The 23,251-nt window shown below is 38.1% G+C and overlaps 1 protein-coding gene across 1 annotated transcript in view; it reads left to right on the top strand.

Moving 5' to 3' along the window:
• Positions 1 to 8,610: 8,610 nt before the first annotated feature.
• The window catches only part of LOC146000501 (cytochrome P450 9e2-like), a 34,669-nt gene continuing 20,028 nt past the window's right edge, over positions 8,611 to 23,251 (top strand). The window contains exons 1-2 of the mRNA XM_083138232.1: positions 8,611 to 8,728; positions 22,088 to 22,992. Coding sequence (XP_082994358.1) covers positions 22,122 to 22,992 — 871 coding nt within the window. The 5' untranslated portion in view covers positions 8,611 to 8,728; positions 22,088 to 22,121. The remainder of the gene's footprint in view (positions 8,729 to 22,087; positions 22,993 to 23,251) is intronic.

Here is a 23,251-nt window from a genome sequence, read left to right as displayed (position 1 = left end):
ATTTTTCCAGAAATTGTAAGTTTTAAATTTCTACCAAAATTTTTGCCCGAGGAAGGGGCGTATGTAACGACCCTGTGTGGTCGCCACATTTAACGACCCTGCGTGGTCGCAATATTATATTTTGTTAAGAAGGTATGGATGAAGAATGCATGCTAAATGTTTAAATGTGTTAACGGGTCCACCTCTACGTTTATTAGTTTCGCTTATTATTATTTGACCCTGCGTGGTCGCTGTATTTTGTAAATGTTAACGGGTCCACCTCTACGTTTATTAACTTCGCTCATTATTAGACCTTGCGTGGTCGTTGTATTTGGTAAATGTTATAATTTATCGTCATTTACACTGTTCAACTCTATGTTTAGGATTGCAGAGTCCTGCGAGGCTCATTATTAATTGTATTGTCTAAATGCACACAGTTTTAGTTTATATTGACACGTGCAACTAGTAATTTTCCCACTAGTGTTTTCTTAATGTCACTTCTTGGATGTTTCTCAGTACGAAGGTTGCAATATGTAAAAAAATGAGTTAGCAACGCGTACTTGTAGTTACTATTTTCACCACCCATGCGCCACCGCGAGTATAAAGCCAGCGCAGCGAGGCCCGCAGTTCAGTTGGCTTTCAGGTCGGCTCCCGATAAGATCTCTCTTACCAACGGACCTGGAAGAAGGATAACTCCGCTCTTGCGAGAGTCCAAGCATCCTAAGGAAGGAAGGAAGGAAGTTGCACTCCGCTCTTGCGAGAGACCAAGCACCCAAGAGAAGTTGTCCTCCGCCTGCGGGCGAGAGAAGCCGCACTCCGCCTTCCAGCGAGAGAGGTTGAACTCTGCCTTTGGCAAGAGAACCCACTCCACTTTCGAGTGAGAGATACCCCACTCCGCTTATTGGCGAGAGAGAACAACTCCACTTTAGAGTGAGAGGACCCGCTCCGCTTGCTGCGAGAGGTTTCCTTCCCCTATCAACCTGCGGCACCCCGCCAGGGTAGTGAGGCGTTGGGTTTCCAGACAACCTACGGCGACCAGGCCCTAAATAAAATTAGGTCCCCATACTCCCCATTGGCTCCTCACTGTGAGGAATGAATTGGATGTTCCCTGCTCCCCCCCTTATCTCTTCGAGTCTAAAGGTGGTACAGGTAAATGCACGTGAGTGGTAAGGGTAAAGGTAAAGACACGTGTGTAAGTGTGCTAACGAACATCCTTGTGATACGATTATAATAAACTGTTACATCTATATATATATATAAATCTGGTTTAGTCTTTCTTTACACCCAGCAAGCCCTGAGATATTTCTGAGTCTTTGTACTACGACTGAATCAGTTAGCACATATGGGTAAACTTTTGCCGACCACCCAACTGCAGTGTTTAGCGTGTTGAACGCAGCCAGTACCAGTACTCCTGCGCCGTGGTGCTGAGCACTGCGTGGGTGGACGTTGCAACAGGTGTCTGTTCTTCCAATCTAACCAATTAGGTACGAGCAGAAAATTGTCATCTTGCAATGTAGTTTTTCCACAACCGAAAGGTCCTAGACAACGAATTTTATCGGGTAGCAACTCTCCGTTCTTTTTTTAGTTTGATATTCCGAATCAGTGTAGGTGCTTCACCGCATTCCACGTACTCATAGAATCACTTCGTTTGCATTGGTCCAACTCTTTTCCGGAAGTCCCAGCCATTTGACCAACAGTTTGTTATCTTTTCTACGCAATACTTTTTCGATGAGATACGTGTCGGGGTATTTACTTTTAGAGAGCTCCTCCTCGTAAAACCTAAATTTCAAAATTTCATCGCGACTATCCTTTATTATATACGTGTGACGGTTTCCAGGTAGAACTCGAACTACAGTAAAAAGTTCCGTACTCCAATTTCTAGTGAAGCCCTTCTCGAATGTACGTTTGAATTTGCTCATCCCCACCTGTTCTCCTACTTTGTATTTAGGTTTTTTGGTCGTGGGACTGTACTTTGAACAATAAACCGTAGAAATTAAACGTCGCTCGTCAGGTTTAGTAACGTCGACGGGTTTCATGCGTATCGTGCTGTGAACTGTGTGATTGTAATCGTTTACGAGTTCCTGCAGCATGTCGACCCATTTGTAATCTCCCTGAAGAGTAAACCGTTTCCACATGTGCGTTTTCAAGGTTCGGTTGAAACGTTCCACTATGCTGGCTTTATGTGACTGATGGTCGAATAGTGCTGAATGTTGTGTTTTCGAATGCATTGCTGGAATACGGAGTTGTAGAATTCTTTTCCGTTATCTGTTTGAAGGAATCGGGGTCGTCTGCCACTTTCATCGAAAATTGTTTTGAATGATTCCACTACACATGTTCCCGTTTTGACCTTGCGGGGTAAAGCCCATGCAAATTTTGAAAATGTATCTATGACGATGAGGAGATACTTGTTGCCCTTGTTGATTTTATGTAAATTTTTCAAATTACCACTGCTCATTTCCACGAGGTCACATTGCCACAAATCGTCGATGACTTTTGTCACCACCGATAAACGTTTGTAATTGCGAGGCGCTGGTTTGTGCAAATCGTTCACTATAGCCTTTCTAGACATTGAGTGCGAGATTACGTTTGAATAGAATGACTAAGGTGATTGGAAGTTTTGAAGGCGGCACTTCACTGGTATTTTAAATAAAAAGTTTATCTCCAGCGACCACATCAAAAACTGTAAGATCTTCATCCTTATGTATTTCATATACAGAATGAGTTTCATCCCAGTATGCTAAAGGGATATTTCCTGCCTTCTGGACTCTGCGCTTGCTTATTAATGTCATTGTAGGAATGGTGATCTATATGTTTTCCATGAGCCCAGTATGAAAATTCGTGTATTTGTAAAGTACCGTCGATTAAAAATCTGTAATATGGTTTATGTGGCCTTAATACGTAAAACTTGTTGTCCTTAACGAACGTGGAAGTTCTTTGCTGGTTCGGTATACTATTGATTTCGATAGCTTGCAAGGAAAACAATTTGGCAATTTTAATATCGACAGTAACAAGATTACTGTGAACATGTCCCAGTTTATTTTCTATGGGTAACAATTGCTCGACGATATAATCCGTTATAGACGAAAATTATGGTTTGATTTTTAATTCAGCATTCAATTGTTTGTAGTTTTCTATCAGTTCTTATAACTTATATCCGAAAGCGACTAGCGTCGATTCCTGCGAGGCAGCATTGGTTTCGAGAACACCAACCTTTTCTCTGACACTGACGACAATTTGCTGAAGATTTTCTAATAGTTGCAATTTGGAACTTTACACAATAAGATCGTTTATTATGTTTCTCATCTCGGTAAACTGCGTATGGAGATCGGTCAGACTCTGCAATGTTGGTAACATGGACACCATGTCACGAAGCGAAAAAATTTCATCCCGAATCTGTTCCGTATTTGTCACTTCCGTTTCTATCTGTTTCAGGATGCGTACAATATTTCTTTTAACGGCATGAAGTTCTTGCAAGGTGGGAAGACCACCTACGGTGTTTTCGAGTGCAGTCAGAAAATTTTTGATACTTTCCACATCACTAGATTCGAACAATGTTGACACGCTGTTTTCAACTTCAGTAAATCTTCATTCGATGGAACACTCGTCTGAAAAAGTTTCGAGATCATGCTGTATGTTGTCCAAGACATGATGAAAATGGTTAAGATTAGATTCAACGTTCAAATTTTCTAAGTAATCAATCTTCTGCTGAACCGTAGTTAACTTGTCTTGAATACTGATCGTCTGATTTTGGAAGCTCTCTATGACAGCATGGATATTTTTAATTTCGTCATTAATCAACTCCAAAACGCCTGGAGTGTAGCAATCGTAGTTTGAATGTGTTCAAAATCTTGGTACGCCTCTAACTGAAACTTAATATTCGCTACGCTCTTACCGATAACTTGCAATTCGTCGGAGGAAGGTAAATTTGTAATGGTGTCTTCCAAAATCTGTAATATACTCTTAATTTTCTAGAGTGTTATGAATTTCTTATGTTTGAATCTTCTCTTTGATAAGTGTTTCACTTTCGATCGTGGAAAATTCATAACGTAAGTTAGAGATGGCGTTATGTAACTGTTCAACATCGAAATCATCTTTAATGTCGCCTATCAAGTTTTGAAGTTTGGACAATTTTTTTTATATATTGGAAGTTCGCTCTTCAAGTTAAAGTTTCAATTTTTCTATATCTCTCGTTTGAAGCTGCTGCAATTTGACCAAGTCGTTCTGAAGCAAACCAACGGTTAACTGTATATCTTGCACGTTGTCAACCGACGGTACGTCAACATAATTTTTTAACGAAGATTTCAGTTCAGAATCTACGTATATTGAGAATGGGATCCAAGCATTGAGACTGAAGACTTGCTATTTCCGACTGTAGACTGGTTTTGAGTGTATTTTACAAAGCTATCAGACCGCTTCTTAACTTTTTAACCCTGGCATCCACCATAAGTATCTCGGTAGCATGATCCACGTGCTTCGTGTGCCCAAAAATATCGTTAGGCCTTTTTATTACTATGGTTATTTTTTTTATTACCGGATAAGTGATTCTCAATTCTATAAAGAGAGGAATGAGTTTGTCGTAATCTCCCAGAAGCTCGACGTACAGACAATCGTCGGCGGAAACGTCGTAAGTGGTAGCGGAGTCCATCCTATCGTGCTTGATTCGATAAATGTTACTCCATGAATAAATTTTGATTTCGCCCACATTCTCCGGATTCACGATTATTTGAAGTTTCTTCTTGATCCGAATCTTGTAGAAATTGAGATTATTGTTGAAGACGTAAAAAGTTTTGCCAACTTCGTCATCTTATTTTGTCCAAATGCTGTTCAGGTGAATAATTAACAGACCGTTGAGTTTAGATAACATGGAAGATAAAAATTCATTACCTGGTATGGATGATTTAGACTGTACAGCTGACACCATGGATACTTGCTTTCTGAAAAAAACAAGTTCATAGGCATGCTGGTTATTTTATATGTATAATGTGAAGTGTGTGGTGGTGCGAAGAAGAATGTGTGATTTTTTTACGTGCATTGAGTGCAATTCTTTCCATCTTTCAAACGGTAATGACCCCAAAGCAATGTATGGATAGTCACCATCACGAGCATCTAGTGCAACTTTTCTAACTTTGTTTGTGATGAGTACTTGATCCACGCTTTGGATTCTTTTTTCTGCTCTCAGTATCGGTGACCATGTGTTAAGACACTCGACATGGTCTTGGAAGGTTAGTTTGTTCTCCACTATGATCCTGCAGACACCCTTGGCCTTCTTGGTAATACCATCCTCTGCTCGAATCGCGTACATTTTGGATCGCAACCCGGCAAACTCGAGGATGATGCCACCATTTTCCTCATCTTTTAATTTTCCTGGCACCTTTTGGTTACGGGACGGAATGTCGAACCTGTTTGGCTGAGGATATGAAGACGTATCGAAATAATTAAGCACAGCTTGATTTTTTTATGTCTTCGTATAGGTTTGGTGTTTGAATGCTGTAAATAAATCTGTCGGTGTCCATGTAGAGCAGAGAGAGACGATCGTCATAGAGGGGTTTCATAACATTGTAGTATAGTTCAAGCACACAAATCAAAGAGAATAAAAAAGTCAAGTAAAAAACGATAACACTTTTCAGGTATGTTATTTATATAGAATTGCTCAGGGACAACACGTAACACCCGATGAAGTCAAAATTCAATCTGACCAAAATCAATATGAAACACCTTTAAACTTGAAATAATTGTTCGAATATAGCTTTAAAACAAGTTAAAGGACTATGGTCGCAAATATGATAGAAGTTTCAGGTATGTTATTTATAAGGAATTACTCGGGGACAACAAGTAAAATCCAATCATGTAAAAAATTCAATGTGGTCGAAAAAACTAGGAAACACCCGAAAAACCTTCTAAAAAGACTCTTTAAACTTGAAATAATTTGTCGAATATAGCTTTATAACAAGTTAAAGGACTATGGTTGCACATATTATAGAATTTTCAGGTATGTTAATTATATAGAATTTCTCGGGGACAACTCGTCTGGTCGAGACAATTCATTTCTAACGTGCTTATATTTTTTTTTAAAAAAATGCAAAATACGCCTTAGAAATTTCAACCACCCTATCTAACTAGATTGGGGAAACCTCTAACTATTGTTATTTCCGAACTTTTAATCGCCATCTCCATTGTTATTTTTGACTCAATTTTCAAATTGGCCATAACCAAATTTACCACAAGGAGATGGCGGTTCCTAAATGACAATAGTTAAAGACATATTTTAGTGAAATACGCAGTTCTTGTTGCTAGAAGGCCCTCGTCGTTGCGAGTCACCTAACCCATTCACTAAGAAAAGAAAAAAAATGTCGACGTACTGAAAAAAGTTGTCAGAAAATATTCCAACATCTGAGTTTTGCTCTGTCGTGGCCTATCAAAAATTCCTCGAAATTCAAAAAATGGCAACCGGATCTCGAAAACTGTAAGAGATATCGCGAAAATAACTCGAAAAATCTCGCCCGTTGATCCCCTTGTCGTGCAAAATTTGGTGGTTCTGAGGTCAAGGGGTGGCCCAATTGCTGAAATTATTTTTTTTCGATCGCTTGTATCTTTCGAAACGATGATTGTAGAAACATCGGGTCTTTGCGTTAGAATCGTCTGTCCTCCCTGATTTCCGAAATTCAAAATGGCGACCGGATCTCAAAGTGTTACAGTTGGTCAAAATCTGTTTTTGGGAATTAGCAAGGACATGTGATACAAAAAGGAAATAATAAACCGTTATATACGTACATGTAACCTGAAAGGGAACAATCTATCATTTTTTTTCAAACTACACTCTTCAACAACAACTCTCAGACGAGATGAGGATCTACTTTCAGGCAGTTTTAAGAAGAAAAAAAAACGGGCAAGAAAAAGGTTTAGAATAATACAAAAAAATTAAAAAACAGGGATAATTTTCTTTGGGGATTTTCCAGGGATTTTCTGAAAAAAATAATTAGACTAATACACGTTGTTTGCCTTTATCATTACCCCGTGCATGCATAAAAATGTTGCCAGTGTCTTTAGATAGAAATAATTTTGTTTGCACGCATAAAAAATGTTGCCCCTGTGTTTAGGTTAGAATAACTCGTGAGGGCTCATCGTGAAAAAAAATACATCATAGAATATTACTCTGAGGGCCCTTCCAGATCGTGAAAAATCAAAAAATACATCGTAGAAGATTACTCTGAGGTCCCTTCGAACTTATGGTGAGATTCGTACAAATGGTGACTTTGAAACCATCTTTATATACTACTACAAATTTTATATTCATTGCTCGTAACTTCCGAACAGATGATCGTCTCGGTGTCCTCCCTGACTGGAAGAAATTCAAAATGGCGACCGGATCTCAAACGGTTAAACTGGGTCAAAATCTGTTTTTGAGAATTAGAAAAAACATGCATACGTATAGGTCAACTTTGCCATGTAGGTTAGATAAGTCCGTAAAAGATTGTAAATATATATATATATACGCGAATATCCTCGTGAAAGGTCGTAAAAAAATGAATAGTTTAAGTTATATCACGTAAGATCGTAGCATACCTACAAGTATGAGGTAGAGGAAACTGAGTTGCAGTGGAAATTGTACTGGAACGTCGTCGAACGCCATAATCCATAAAAAATCGTCATAATATGATACAACTGAGGCTAAATCCATAGAAAAAAGGGATACCTACATGTATGGCGTAATACACTACTTTTGCATGAAGCAGAAAATATGTTGATAGAAGCATTGCTAGCTGTAGGGTTAGTTGGCCCCCCTTCCCTTTTACAAATTAAAAATTGCATTTTCATTATGTACAGCTCTCTGTGTGTGTGTGTGTGTGTGTGTGAGAAATGTATGCATGTTTCCATCCATAGCGTATGTAATTAGTTACAAAATTAAACACATCGCACAGGAGTAAAAAAAAAAGGAAGAAGATGCCCAGCCTACCCCAATATTGCTTAAGGTTTGGTTAACATGCGATAGATCGTGGTCAATATTGGTAATCGCTATTGAAATATTATATTAGGCAACAGCATGTCAGCTGCGCATTGCATAGGTGTCAAAGAGAAGAGAAAAAAAGGGTAGGGGCATCAACACTGCCCCACTGTTGCCTGTTAGGTTTCGTTAATAAGTATTAGATCATAGTCAGTGTTGCCAACTCCAATTTGTAGGTTAACTTCGCCTGTGAAATATCATATGGTGAAATTTTTGTATGGTAGGTTAGCAACACTGACAAGCCCCATTTCCCGCCTTACGTGGTTTTCATTGTAAGGCGGGAGCCTCATTTCCAGTTTCAGAACCCGAACACCTGCACTACTCAAAGGCATTAAGTACACACAACAACAATATCTCGAGACTTCTGATTTGTTCTGAGCTCTTGCCCAAAATCTGAATTGAATTTGAACAATTCGAAATGTTACTTCTATTTCAAGATTTATGTTAAGGGTATATGTAGGCAAAGACCCATTCTTCTTTCAAAAAAGAAAAAGAAAGAAATCAGCGTTCAACATCGTGTCATTGCAAAAACGAACTTCGGGCTGGACGCTATCCAATAAAAAACAATTTACTTATATCTTACTTTTTCTTATTTTATGATGACCCTCATGATAACTTTTTTGTTTGCTGGCAAATCGCGCATGTTCATGTCAGATGGCCACTGGTGATGCTACTTTTAACGATTTCAAACCTTAAATCTCATCTTCAAAGAACACGACAACTCCGGTCAAATAACACGCTGTAAAGGTAATGTTTTAATCATAATTATTTGCATTACATTGTTCAATTTTCGATAGCTTTACCTATCAATGTTTTATTGGAGAAAGAGAGAGAGAGAGAGAGAGAGAGAGAGAGAGAGAGAGAGAGAGAGAGAGAAAGAGAGATGGAGAGAGAGAACAGATAGGGAAATAGAAAGAAAGGGAGCGAAGAAAGACATAGAAAGAAAGGGAAGAGTCTCTCTCTCTCTCTCTCTCTCTCTCTCTCTCTCAAGAGAGTGAAAGAGTTAGCAAGAGAGAGTGGGAGATAAATGGGAAGAGACCTAACTCTCTCCCTCTCTCTCCGATACTCCCTCTGTTCTCCTTTCTCTCTCTTTCTGACTTTCGCCTTCTCCTTTCCTCCCGAGAGAGAGAGAGAGAGAGATGGAAGCTGATATTCGAACCCGGAACTCCTGGCATCATGTTGTGTTAACCACTCCGCCAAGGTGCGAGACGACAAAGTGACCTCTGAATTCTCATTCCTCATTCCTCTCTGTTCTCAGATTTTTTATTTATATTAGTGCTGATTACAGCATAAGCCAACATCCAGTACGAAATAACTCTCTAGCCTTCTTAAACCCGAAGGTTTATGGCTGCAGCAACACAAGCCTTCCTTCCATCTGTCCCTATCCTGGGCAAGATCAATCCAATCTTTTCCATCCTGACAGATTTCCTTTTGGTCCATCTCACCGTTATTCCTCAATCTGTAGGAAGTCCAATCTTTCGTTTTGGACTTCCTACAGTATTAAATCTTAATACTACTATATTATAAGAAAGTACAAGAAATATACTCTTTTATAATAGAATTAAGTCAAGATTTTAATTTTTCGTCAATTAAAGTTCTATAGATTACAGTAAAGTCATTGGTTATTCGCCCATTAGAAATGTCAATTCCATTTATCTTAAACTTTGCATTATATATGTTTATATAAAGGTAACTTCAGAAACATCCGATTTAATAAGGGTGTATAGCTATAATTTCCAGAAATAATATTGTTCTGAGCTCATTAGCATTTCAGAGAGGAAATATATAACGGGCCAAGGATTCTAGCAAGTTGCAAAATTGAAATTTTAATTTTTCCCCCCTCATAAAATATGGGTATTCCTATATTAAAATGCACAAATGAAGGTATTTCTGAAACTGAAATTGATTTTGAAAAAACACTGACAACGTAAGTATATCTTCTAGCCTACAATGAAGAACATTTTGTTTTTTCACTTACCTCACTACATACTTCCAATTTTCATTAACCGTTCTGGACTGCAATGTCTGTGATTTAATATCCTCGACTATGTTAAAATATTCGTAAAACCACTGTCGGGGCATTCCACGAGAAGTGGTCCTACTCCATGTAAATAACAAAATTAATTAATATGGAAATTATTATTGTTTCTAATTGCATTAAGGTTTAGATGGATGTTTTTGAATGCATATACTTTAATTTGCACATTTCACCAATAAAAGTTACTAGCATCTGCAGCCTATATGCTTCACAGTCAAAAATTTGCTACATTTTTAAAGTGTCACACACGTAACACACTTTTGTCAATGCTTTTCATGCATTCCGCCTATATCATCATGCTCAAGTTTTTCTTCATTTGTTAGCATACATCATAAACAAGGACGTATTTAAGGGGGTCCGGGGGGGGGGGGGTCCGGACCCCCCCGGAAAGAATTATCAAGTACTAAAATTAAATAATGAAAATATGGTCGTTTAGCATTTGTTGTAGTGGTTATTAATTTCCTCTGAACGTATTGAAAGTCAAGGACTATATTGGGATCATTCAGCTTTGAATGACGTTACAAAGATTTTTACACACTACTACTCATAATAATGTACATAAAATATTAATCAGAAACTTTACTTTTCTCCAACTGCATCTAACATGGTTTTTGTTATCAATAAATATTCAGTTCTTCATGTATTTGGCATTAATTTCATTGCCAGAGCACTTGTTTTTATGTAAATCATTCCGATCTTAACTACAGGTAAGCTACACAATGAAAATGCGCTGTTATATCTTTATACCGTCCCTTTACCTATTCATGTAATAATAATACAATATTAAATTATATGTTGTAATTAGTATTAATTTGATTTAATGCAATTATTTAAATTAAAATATAGTAATAATAATAGGAATAGTACGTAGGAAAGTCATGCGGATTTTAAAAATGTTGATATTGTCAGACAGGCAATACTAGTTTGTATGATTAGTATAATTCCTATAGATAGTGGATGTTTTATTTGTAATATTATTAGTACTACTAGTAAAAAAAGTAATTAATATCAATTGAATTTTAATATTAAGGGGTAGTTTAATCAGAATATTAGCTTTGGGAGTTATTGGTGATGTATTTATATCCTCCTTGACGGTTCGGACCACCCCCCCCCCCCCCCGAAACATATTTCCAAATAGGTGCCTGATCACAAAATACTTGAAAATTCTTTGAAATCAGTTCATTATGAATATCTGAATCCAATCTCATGTCTAGAACCCTAATTTTTGTGTCTAAAAATGTCACACACGTAACGCTGGAATGCCCCTGTCTCATTTTGGAGTTGCATTTAAAATACCTTGTTTATGTTTCTAGGATGTTCAGGAAAAGCCACGAAAGTCACAAACTGCAATTTTCTGTTCCTTTCATCTGTCACACTGAATCAACTAAAGAAAATATTATGAGCATAATTTCATGTGGGGCATGCGTAAAGATTCTAAACAGTGATGATCCAACATCAGACCGTACCCAGGATTTTTTTTTAGGGATGGGCCAGATCCGAAAAGTGGAACAAAGAGAAGATCCAAAATGCTTTTGCATTCATTGAATTTGGTTATTTTACGTTACTTTTTTCCCACTGTTGGCTAACATCAACGATAAGGATGAGCATGGGTGTCCGGAAGGGGGGCAAGGGGGCCGTGACCACCCCCTGGAAAATGAAAGTCAACCACAAATTATGTATTTCACACATATAATTTCATTTTAGCCACAATAATATGTGTTAATTATTGCATGAACAACAAAAATTCAAATTTAAGCAATGTTTTTTTAGGTAATAACACTATTTTTGGAGAAAATGTGCCTTGTTTGGCCTCCTGCAAAAAAATACCTTCCTTGCCCCTCCCTGGAAAAAATCCTGCGGACGTCCATGAGGATGAGTGATGGTATCATGAAATTGATGAAGAAACACTCATAAAGAACAACCATGCCAAGGCTGGGATTCGAACCCGGGAGCTATAGCGTCGTAGTATCCTGTGCTAACCACTCCGTCACTGTGGTCGGCGAAATGCTGTTGAAGTATTAGATGTGGCCAGCAGTACTATAGTAGTATTCCTGCTAGAGCTAAACGTACAGCGTCTCTCAAAAGTCTTAGGACAACATTTTAAGCTAGGCAACCCAACTTACACAAGGCATTGGTGGGTTGCGTGTAGAGTTAGGCTCAATTTCAGTGTTACCACATGCACAATAGATATTTATGAAAAACGCAAAATAAATAAAACCAAGTATTATTATTATTATATAAAATATCGGGATTAAATTTGTCTTAAATGTGAAATACTTTCTGAAAGAAACAAAATCGATTTTCTAGTATTTCATCGCTGATGAGTCTACACAAAGGAAAACAGGAGAGGGGGAACGAAAGGGGACAAAGGAAGGAGAACAGACAAAGCGAAAGGGGAAGAGGAAATGTAAAGGAGGGAAGAACACACAGGACAGAAGTGGATAGGAGAAGTAATGATGAGAAAGGAAAAAGATGCGGGGAGAGATGAGGAAAATGGTGCAAAGAGGAGAAGAGAGGAGGAAAACGAGATGATATGAGAGGAGAGGAGAAGACGAGAAGACGGGAGTGGAGAGTAGAGTACGTTAAAAAGAGAAGAACAAATAAGATAGGTGATAAGTTTAGTGTAAAATAGTGGGATGGGGACAAGAGGCGAGAACAGGAGGGCAGGCGATATGAGATAGAAGCAGAGGAGAATGAGGGGAGAGAAGAAGGAGAAGAGAAGAAGAGAAGAGAGTGGAGACGAGAGGAGAGAAGATGTAGTTGCAGAAAATATCGTCTCATCGTCAAGAATTGATGCATTGATCAAATTATCGACATGAAACGTTCAATAACATTTTAAAATGTATTGGAGAATGTATTAGATCGGTGCGAAATGCATTTTTGCTGAGTTCAGAGCAAGGTAAAATTTTAAACGTAAGATCTTTGATTTTACCTGCGATTATACCACTAAAAACATGAAAGTATTTTTCATATTTATAAGAATTATACAATTTTTCTCCTCTTCTCAGTTCGTTGAAATGGAGATTTTGTTATTTAATACATCCCCTCCCCCTATCGTTAATTCCAAACATAATCATCCCAATGAACACAATGGGATACATCTAAAACTTACGAAAATTTTCTTCCACCGGAGGGGTTTGAACCTACGACCATCAGGTTGACAACCCTACATGTAATGTGCAAAGAATACTTGATTCTAACAAAGAAAAAGTGGTAGTACGAATCAGCGCATTCATTTAATGGAGAATTGCGCATGATGAAAACTTTTCATTCGATATTTGCGGAGGTATTCTTGCATTGAACTAGAGTGGGAAAAGGGGTAAAATTAGTATGTCTTGAATTGCCACAAATATAAATACTTATTTCATTAAAATTTGTCAATGTCTTTGAAGCAGTACACAATTATCGGCACGGTATCGTAATTCACGATCTTATAAGTGAAAATATCCCTTTGAACTTGTGTCAATTTTTATATATTTTTTTTCTTAGTAAATTTCTAATGCCGGAAACTGTAGACACTTTACACTGCAATTACAAATAATGTTAGAATGCTGTTGTTTAATAAAAGGAGAATTCAAAAGAAAGAAAAGAACAAATCGTAAGGAGATTCGAACCTGGGACCTTTAGCAGCCCAGTCAAGAGATCTAGCTACTACACCACGCCCTTACCTTCCGTTGAAACAACCATTTTTAAGTATTCTGTCACTCCAATATTGTAAATGTTCTTGGATATACATGTAGTTGAACTTTTGCTTTAATTGTGAATTGCTTTCTTGTAGTATAGCAACTATCTTCGAGATGTAGCGAATGTGCGGAACGTTATACGTAAACAGGCGGAAAATTCTATTCATAAAATCACATTCCATTTGATAGTGGCCCGACCCTGTGGCCGAGTGGTTAGCACATCGCGCTGCGACGCCAAGGGTCCCGGGTTCGAATCCCGGTCGGGCTTGGTTGTTTGTGAATGTCCATTCATCAATTTCATCATTTCATCACTCATCCCCATCTTCGCAAATTAGCCAAGAGGCACAAAACGCGAAGTAAAATAAACTAAATCAAAAAAAAAAAAAATTGATAGTGTTAGTCAAGAGAGACTTGTGAAACACTGTGTTAGTGCTGGATTAAATCCTTCTTATTTTTCTTCCCCGAAGAACCACAATTTTTAAGGTAGAACAACATTCGTTCCGGTCTTTCTTATTTCCTTTAAATTCTTATACATTATTTTAATTGAGTTAAAAAATAAATAAAAATATTGCTAAGCACAGGGGAACACTTTACTTTTTTTTTATAGCTTGCTTTTCTGTCATTGACGTAGACAGTGGAGGGAAGCGTGGGAAAGTTCCTGAAAGTTTGGATATTCCTTCTATTAAATTTGGTAATTTACATCCACCTTATGCTCAGATAGGTTATTGACAATTGCAAACTTTTCGTTTAATGGATAATATTTGGTTTTAAACTATGGGAGAACATTGGCCGAATTTCTCTTCTTTCTCTTTTGAAAGAATATATACTTCCACAATAGCAATCGCGTTCGGAAACGGTGAAATAAATGACTTGGTTTTCAAAGGCAGACAGACAAGCTTGGTAGCGTAGCTTGCTCGTGTTCAAACATGAGTCAGGGGTGTAAGGGGTGACCTTCCACGTAGTACACCCAAATGCCAACCTCACTTCCACGTTAGTACACCCTGGACTGAAGACTAACGAGGCTCTGGCGACTGGCCCCATGGCCAGTATAATTTTGTTTGTATTGTCCTGTTTTTTGTCCTTGTGTGTGTGTGCTGAGTGCCCCTTTACAGCCTCAGTTTTTAACGAAAGTCAGAACATTTTAATATTTTATGATTTTAATTCTGCAACGATAGAGTTGTAATTTGTAACGATAAGGGGCTGGACCCCGTATAATGTGACGGGCGCAAAATAGCCTTAGTGCTGGCGCACCCACACTTTTAAATTCAAATTCAAATTCAAAACATGAGTTACGCTATTCAAGGCCGCTTCTTATCGCAAAACACTGTGCGTTGATAACACGGCCAGCCTGCACCCAGCAAGTTACAAGTGGCCAGAACCGAATTTTAAGATAATCTAAAGAATTATAGATTTCATCAGAGGTCGCGAAGTGGACACTAGCTAAACATGCAATAGTTCAAGTGATAAGTCCTGACAGACAAAAAAGCTTATTGACTACGTGTTCAGATAGTAATACGTATTTTATGGTGTAACATGTAAGATAGTTATTGGGATTACAGCACAGTAGTGGCAACAGATTCATGAAAAACAAATTAAAATTGAATGGTTGCGTTATTATAGATAAATATATTTTTTTAATATTTTTCTTCATTCCCTTGTTTCCTTCTTATTTTAATAATAATAATAATAATAATAATAATAATAACAACAACAACAACAACCCATGGCTCCATAGTCCTCGAAGAGCCTTGACCTACCGCCCGACTGCCAGTTTCCCTCCCACAAACATACCTAGAGGTGTGAAGATCTTCAAACAGATGGGGTGACGTGGGGTCAGCACATTGAACCCTGAACCGTTACAGTGGCTATTCAGCGGATGTTTACATTTTCGTTCCTGTTCGGCGCGAGCGGGGACGTTACTTCCGGTTTTGAAAAAGTAACATGGATCTTAAAGCTGTAAGGGTAATATCTTACAGAAAAGGCGACAATTGTTGCGTGGCTATTGGTTGCAACATGAGGCCCAGAACGAATAATTTTCTCAAGTATCTATGCATCTTTTTCCGACAATCCCGATACGAAAACTCAGTGGACTGGGAACCACGCAATGAGGGAGTAGGCCCTAGAGACGCACATAACAAATTTAAAAGATGTTACTTTATACAACTATGCATGTTATTTATTAGCTGTGGTAGAAAGAACAATTAAGAGGGCCGTGTTCGAGTAGATACACAATGTCGAAAAATTATCCATTCTGATATAGTCGAAGTGCCGTACATTTTAGCTTTATTTTGGTTTTAATTAGGTTTTATGCAGAGTAAGGCTAATCGGAACTCGACCTACAGTTTGAAGTGGTCACATTGTGCCTCCACCAGGTATCGAACCCTGGGATCCTTGATTACAAGGCGCCGACCTTATAGCTACGCCATCGCACAGTGCGCCAGAATTCTGAAAATGGGGACAAAAGTCTGAATTGGTGAATCGAGATACTTTAGGCTGTCAGTATTTCTAATAAAATAATATAATAACATAAATTTATTCAAATTCTGTAGTTATTCACATGATAGCAGTGCAAAATAATAAAGTAACATTTTTGTGTACAAGGAAAGGCCTGTGTTCATGTACTGAAAAAATAAACAAATAACAATTTGGAACATCACATAAGGTCAGTTAAATATTGTGCTTGTTGACATGGAAACACTGCCAAATGGAGCCACGGTAGTCCAGTCGGTAGTGTGTCTGACTGCCAAGCGGGGACTCGGGTTCGATTCTCGGGGTGGGTGATCTACGGTTGGATTTTTTTCTGACCTAGTTCCTGCATAAAAGCAGCTCGAGTTTATACAGCATGTAATAAATCTGTACCCAGAGGCAACCGGGGAGGGAGAGGGGGGAGGCTGGTCAGGATGGTGCTGATCGCTTTGCCTCCACAAATGACCGAGATCGTGAATATGTGGAGCCTCCACATTCCTTCATCATGGCCTGATGCAGTGGGCACGATGATTTCAACCTACCTTACACTACGGAATATATTTTACTAAATTGCACTGTGTTCATATACCGACTGAGATAAACTTTAACCTTCACTTTCATTGTTAGTAGTGGATAGATTTTCCAGAGAGCTGCCGACTAAAAGAACAGCTGCTGCTATGGAATCAGAACAGTGGACCAAGATCGTGCGTACGGAATCGGACATATAATACCAGAAATATTCTGCTACAAGAAATTTCACAGTTACCAGAGCATATTCATGAAAACTGTGAACGTTAGTATGCTGACTTGACTATTGTCTTTACAAAATAGTTGCATCGTTTGATTAACACCTTGTTGATGCCTGTGATTTTCACTGACTTTTTTAGGATCCTGAGAGAATCGGTGTGTTGTCTTGCCATCACTAGAGGTGCCAATACTATGTTGTTGAGGCTTGTCAACGAAAATGCCCATGAAACATTTGAATTTCTCCTGGACGTTCTGTTTTTAGACCTTTCGTTTTTGCTCTGTCTAATCCACGAGCCTGCCCCTCTTCAATTCGATTCGATACGACATGTCAAGGAAAAAGTCAAGAATCAAATCCATGCACGTAGGATTGACAGTCAGAACTGAGTATTTGCCGCTCTTTAAGTGATCTTGTCAAATTTGTTTCCATTTCTGTCGGCTAAATGTAACCCACCTGTACAGATGATGTACCGCTCGCTTTGTTGCAAACTAAGGTGTGAAAAAAACTGTCAGATCTTCCCGAATACCAGATGAGAGGCATGTAGGACTGAGATGCTGTATGTGGTCCCCATTATATTCAGAATCTGCTCGGGTTAGATTAAATGCTACTTTCTAATGCAATTCTATTTCATTGGAGGCTTATTTGCCAGTTTGAAATCATAAGCAACTGAAATTCTTTTTAAATTTTGTAACTGAGAATAGGCACGAGTTGGCAGCCAGTTTTCTCTTGGTTGTTTTTATAAGACCCATTCCATCATTCGGCACAAACATCTTCATCCTGCCTCGTCCCACAAATTTTGAAAGCCAAATGAAAGAAACACATATCATTGCAACTCAGCTGAAAATGGCAGCGTATGAACATGCTTGTTTAACAATGTCCACAATTCAGTAAATCATTTCATACTGTACCCACAGGAGGTACATACATTGACGATATGTAGAATATATGCAATTCTGTACATACAGATAGGGATCTGAGAATTCAAGACCAGTTTCAATGGGTGAAATGCTGTGCCAAACGTCTGTGAAATGGCATTTGGCAAATGTATGGGTTTTGACCACCTTAAATCCTCATTTACGTTAACATCTGGATGGAACTATTTGCGTAATGAGGTAGCCCCGTCACTGTTCTACGAGGAACTATTGGTTTAAAGGTTCTGCTTTCATGTAGGATTTTCGATTTTTGTCACCATTTTAAGAATTCTGGCCCACTGCGCATCGGGGACGTTTCGAAGTACAGTAGAGCGTCGATTATCCGAAGTAATTGGGGGACATGGGTGTTCGGAAAACTGGTTTGTTCGGATAATCGAACTGTACATGTTTATTTGCCAAAAAGAAGTACTGTACAGTAAATTTATTCATAAAAACAGGCATCTCTTTAAGTATGTATTACAAAGTAACGTACAAAGGCAACTTTAGTAGGAATATATAGTATGTGGTACAGTTTATTAAACAAAAATATGTACATATTACATACGCATTTTGCATGAACAATACACACAGTACACAAAATTAACGTTTAAAAAAATCCTTTATTTTGGTCTGTCTAAGCAAGCCTACACGCTTACGAGCAGCTAAGTCACGTACTTTTTTCATTACAGATATCTGAAAGTGAGTGAGTACACAGTTCGGTTAAGCGGTCGTTCGGTTGACCGATGTTCGGATAATCGACGCTCTACTGTATTTGAATGTTTACAATTAATGTAAGTTTTTTACAACCTGCCGAGTCCTCAAACTACCTGCATAGCATGTGTGGATGTGCCTGTTTTTTTCGTTTTCGTGAAATTAAAAATCAACTGGCATATAATGTTTATGATTAATTAGAATAATAATTATAAAGAATGATAAATGGTCAAACATAAATTAGAACCTACTTAAAATATACGTTTATGTAAATATTGATCTGTGGTTGCATTAATGAGAAGTAAAATGTGAATTTTATAACTATTATGTAGAATATCTTTGTCTTGCATTGGTGTATTTAATCCTCCTCTTATTACTGCCTTATAAATATTTCTCCTTTTATTAAACAACAGCATTATAACATTATTAGTAATTGCAGTGTAAAGTGTCTACATTTTTCTGCATAAGAAATTTACTAAGAAAAATAAACAAATATAAGAACTGACACAAGTTCAAAGTGATATTTTCACGATTAAGATCGTGAATTACGATACCGTGCCGATAATTGTGTACTGCTTCAAAGACATTGACAAAAATATTAATGAAATAAGTATTTATATTTGTGGCAATTGAAGACATACTAATTTTACCCCTTTTCCCACTCGAGTTCAATGCAAGAATACCTCCGCAAATATCGAATGAAAAGTTTTCATCATGCGCAATTCTCCATTAAATGAATGCTTTGATTCGTACTACCTACGTTTTCTTTGTTAAAAACAAGTATTCTTTGCATATTACATGTAGGGTAGTGGTTACCGTTAAGGTTGTCAACCTGATGGTCGTAGGTTCAAACCCCTCGGGTGGCAGAAAATTTTCGTAAGTTCTATATGTATCCCATTGTGTTCCTTGGGATGATTCTGTTTGGAATTAACGATAGGGGGAGTGAAAATATTAAATAACAAAATCTCCATTTCAACAAACTGAGAAGAGGAATAATTCTTATAAATATGAAAATTACATTCATGTTTTTAGTGGTATAATCGCAGGTAAAATTAAAGATCTTATGTTTGAGATTTTACCTTGCTCTGAACTCAGCAAAAAGGCATTTCGCACCGATCTAATACATTCTCCAATACATTTTAAAATGTTATTGAATGTTTCATGTCGATAATTTGATGAATGCATCAATTCTTGACCCTGAGACGATATTTTCTGCAACTACCTCTTCTCTCCTCTCGTCTCCAGTCCTTCCTGTTCTTTTCTTCTCCTTCTTCCCTCCCCTCCTTCTCCTCTGCTTCTATCTCATATCGCCTCCCCTCCTGTTCTCGCCTCTTGTCTCCATCCCACTATTTTCCACTCCTCTATTAGGGGTTCCTGGTTCGATACCCGGTGAAGGCACATAGTGGTTCGGATCCCACTTTAAACTGCAGGTCCAGTCCCGATCAGCCTTACTGTGCATTAAGTGGACTTAAAACACCAAATCAAACCAATCCAAACCACTCCTCTTATCTTCTCTCCTGTCTTAGATTTCCGATTCCAGGGCACTCTTCTCCTCTTCTCTTTTTCTCTCTTTCTTATGTACTCTATTCTCCACTACCCTCTTCTCGTCTCCTCCTCTCCTCTCAAACTCCTCTTCTACTCTCATATCATCTCGATTTCCTCCTCTCTTCTCATCTTTGCACCATTTTCCTCATCTCTCTCGCATCTTTTTCTTTCTCATCATTACTTCTCCTATCCACTTCTGTCCTGTATGTTCTTCCCTCCTTTACATTTCCTCTTCCCCTTTCGCTTTTTCTGTTCTCCTCTCCTTTGTCCTCTTTCGTTTCCCCTCTCCTCTTTTCCTTTGTGTAGACTCATCAGCGATGAAATACTAGAAAACCGATTTTCTTTCTTTCAGAAATTATTTCACATTTAAGACAAATTTAATCCCGATATTTTTATATAATAATAATAATAATACTTGGTTTTATTTATTTTGCGTATTTCATATATATCTATTGTGCATGTGGTAACACTGAAATTGAGCCTAACTCTACACGCAACCCACCAATCCCTTGTGTAAGTTGAGTTTCCTAGCTTAAAATGTTGTTGTCCTAAGACTTTTGAGAGACGCTATACAACAGTAGAGTTGAAATATTATGGTCCAAAGTAACGGAATGAATTCAACACGCCGATAGATCCCCACCCTTACTCTATAATCAGCAACACAGTCGCTTACAGACAAAGGTTGTCTCATGGCGTGCACCTTGGTGCTTTTTCTTTACATTCAGTTCTCGGAATTATTCGAATATTACTGTGTTCTGCAAATTAACAATGTTTTCAAATTTGCTTTAATTTTAATTCAACAGCACCATTGAACAATCATGGTAATTCTATGTTTAGAAACCCCCTCCAATATACTTTTAAATTAAATTATACTTCTTAGCTTTTGTTATTAAAAAAAGAACGTATACATGTGAGTTAACCAAAAAACCAAGAAATTTCTTCAACGTAACAACAGTTTGAAAAATATCAGGAGAGGGATTTAAAAAATGGACTGTCCTGACTAAATCTGCACATCTGGTAGCCTTCCAATGATTATGAAACAAAAATTACTCAATATTGCAGACTGCAGACTTCTGGAGCCTGCCTCTTCCAAGAACAACCCGTTCATTCATGCAAGGACGAAATCGATTTTTTTGTAAAATACGAGAAGTGGTCAATGTTGTTTTTGTAGGATTTTATAAGTTCACATTATAATATTTCATAATTCGAGGGGCCCCTACCCTGGGTACGGGCCTGTTCAACATGTATATTATGCCTGCAATGTTTGTTATTATAATATTAAATATAAAGAACTGTCTGCTGTAAATTTGCCTTTTTTGACTTAAGCGCTTTTTCCTCCAAACATCTTAGAAATGTACTTCATCTACTACACATAATTGTAACAGTGTTAAAGATTTAGAAATGTCAGATTTATGTACGGAAGTGTATTATCAGAGTGTCTACCAAAATGACAAATCCAAAATTCTTGACTTTCTCATGACTTTTCTTGACGTTTCTGTCCTTTTTCTTAACATTTATTTAATCGCCCCTTACTTAGGTATAGTTGGAAATTAAGAAAATATATATTTTTATTTGATGAATTACCGCTACCTCAAGGCCGGTTAAGATGAAAACTGAAGCTGTACTTTAGCAACAAGAGAATTGATTTAATTATTAATGAATGTAAAAATTAATGCTTCAGACTTCATCCTGGTTGGGGAATGGCCACATTACTTTATTATATAATATTTTTACAAAACTTCACGCATACAAGAAAGTAATTCTTTAGAAACAAAGTTAACAAATCTTAACCACAACTTAATACAATTTTAGATTTCCAAATATTCAATTTTATAAAATAACAGTACAAGTATATAAACAATGTAAATTCACTATACTGCAAAAATCTCAAAAATTCTTGACCAGAAGCATAATTTCTTGACTTTTTTTACTTTCTTCCCTGGTAGACACACTGATAATGGAATATTCATCTGTAAAAGTTTGAACACACCTATGTCTTACTTTCAGATATTGAAGAGTGAACGCAGTGACAGTAACAAGCATGTACTTACTGGTTGTACTTATTGTAACTCTTGCCGTTATCTACAAGCTTGTAACTTGGAACAATGATTACTTCAGGAAGAGAGGGATTCCATACAACGAACCCATACCACTCTTTGGTAGCATGAAGGAAATAGTGTTGAAGAGAGAGAACGTTGTGGAATTTCTGGGTAGGATCTACAACCAATTCAAAGGACATCCATTCGGAGGATGGTTCATAGGAAACAAACCCGTGATGGTCGCTTGCGACCCATCTTTCGTCAAGATGGTGTTCACGGACATGGAACATTTCACCAACAGGGCTTTCCAGCCGGACCCAATCAGTGATCCGATAACAGCAAACCTGTTTTTCTTCCTCAAGGACAAAGCTTACAAGGAAATGGCGCCAAGAATTCGTCCAGCGTTCTCCATTGGTCAGGTCAAGAAGATGTTCTGTGATGTCCATGGGAAGGTTCACACTTTGATCAACGCCTTGGACGACTACGCGAAGAGTTCCCAAACCGTGGACATTTTGGATAATGTCGATCGGTTCTGTGTCGACAATACTCTGTACGTGGTTTCAGGTGCTGAGTTCAATAGCTTCAAAGATAAGGACAATGTGTTGCTGAAGACGGTAAGGATACTTGTGGAACCTTCCCTCAAGAGACTTGTGCGGTTCATTATTGTTTCGTTGTCTCCCCGCCTTGGGCGTTTCCTTGGGATAACAATGGTACCAAATGAGGCAACCATGTTCGTTAGGAAGACAATGACGGACATATACAATGAAAGAGAGGCCAAAGGGATAGTCAGGAATGACTTCGCTGACTTTCTCCTTAATGAAAAGCTCAGCCAACCAGGAGTTACCGAGGAGGGCTTGATAGACCCTAAAACAGGTAAGCTTCCGTAACTCTCGGTTAGTTTAACCTCAGATTACCCTGCATAATTTCAATGTCACTAATCGGACACACAGCTTGAGCACATGCTCAGATCAGCGGATGACCCTCGACTAACCAATGTTAACAGCAGGGGTCAACGGACTTGCAGCACTGCTTGCAGCTACAGCAACTTGGAGATACATGCTAACAGCACTAAACCTGGTCTGCGTAACCTACTCACACAGTGGCGGCGATTGGGGGGGGGGGGGCGAGGGGG

Source organism: Lepisma saccharinum, chromosome 16, assembly GCF_977018435.1.
Source record: "Lepisma saccharinum chromosome 16, izLepSacc3.1, whole genome shotgun sequence".
Lineage (NCBI taxonomy): Eukaryota > Metazoa > Arthropoda > Insecta > Zygentoma > Lepismatidae > Lepisma > Lepisma saccharinum.
The sequence above is the reverse complement of the archived record's forward strand: the minus strand, read 5'-3'. Positions and strand labels throughout refer to the sequence as shown.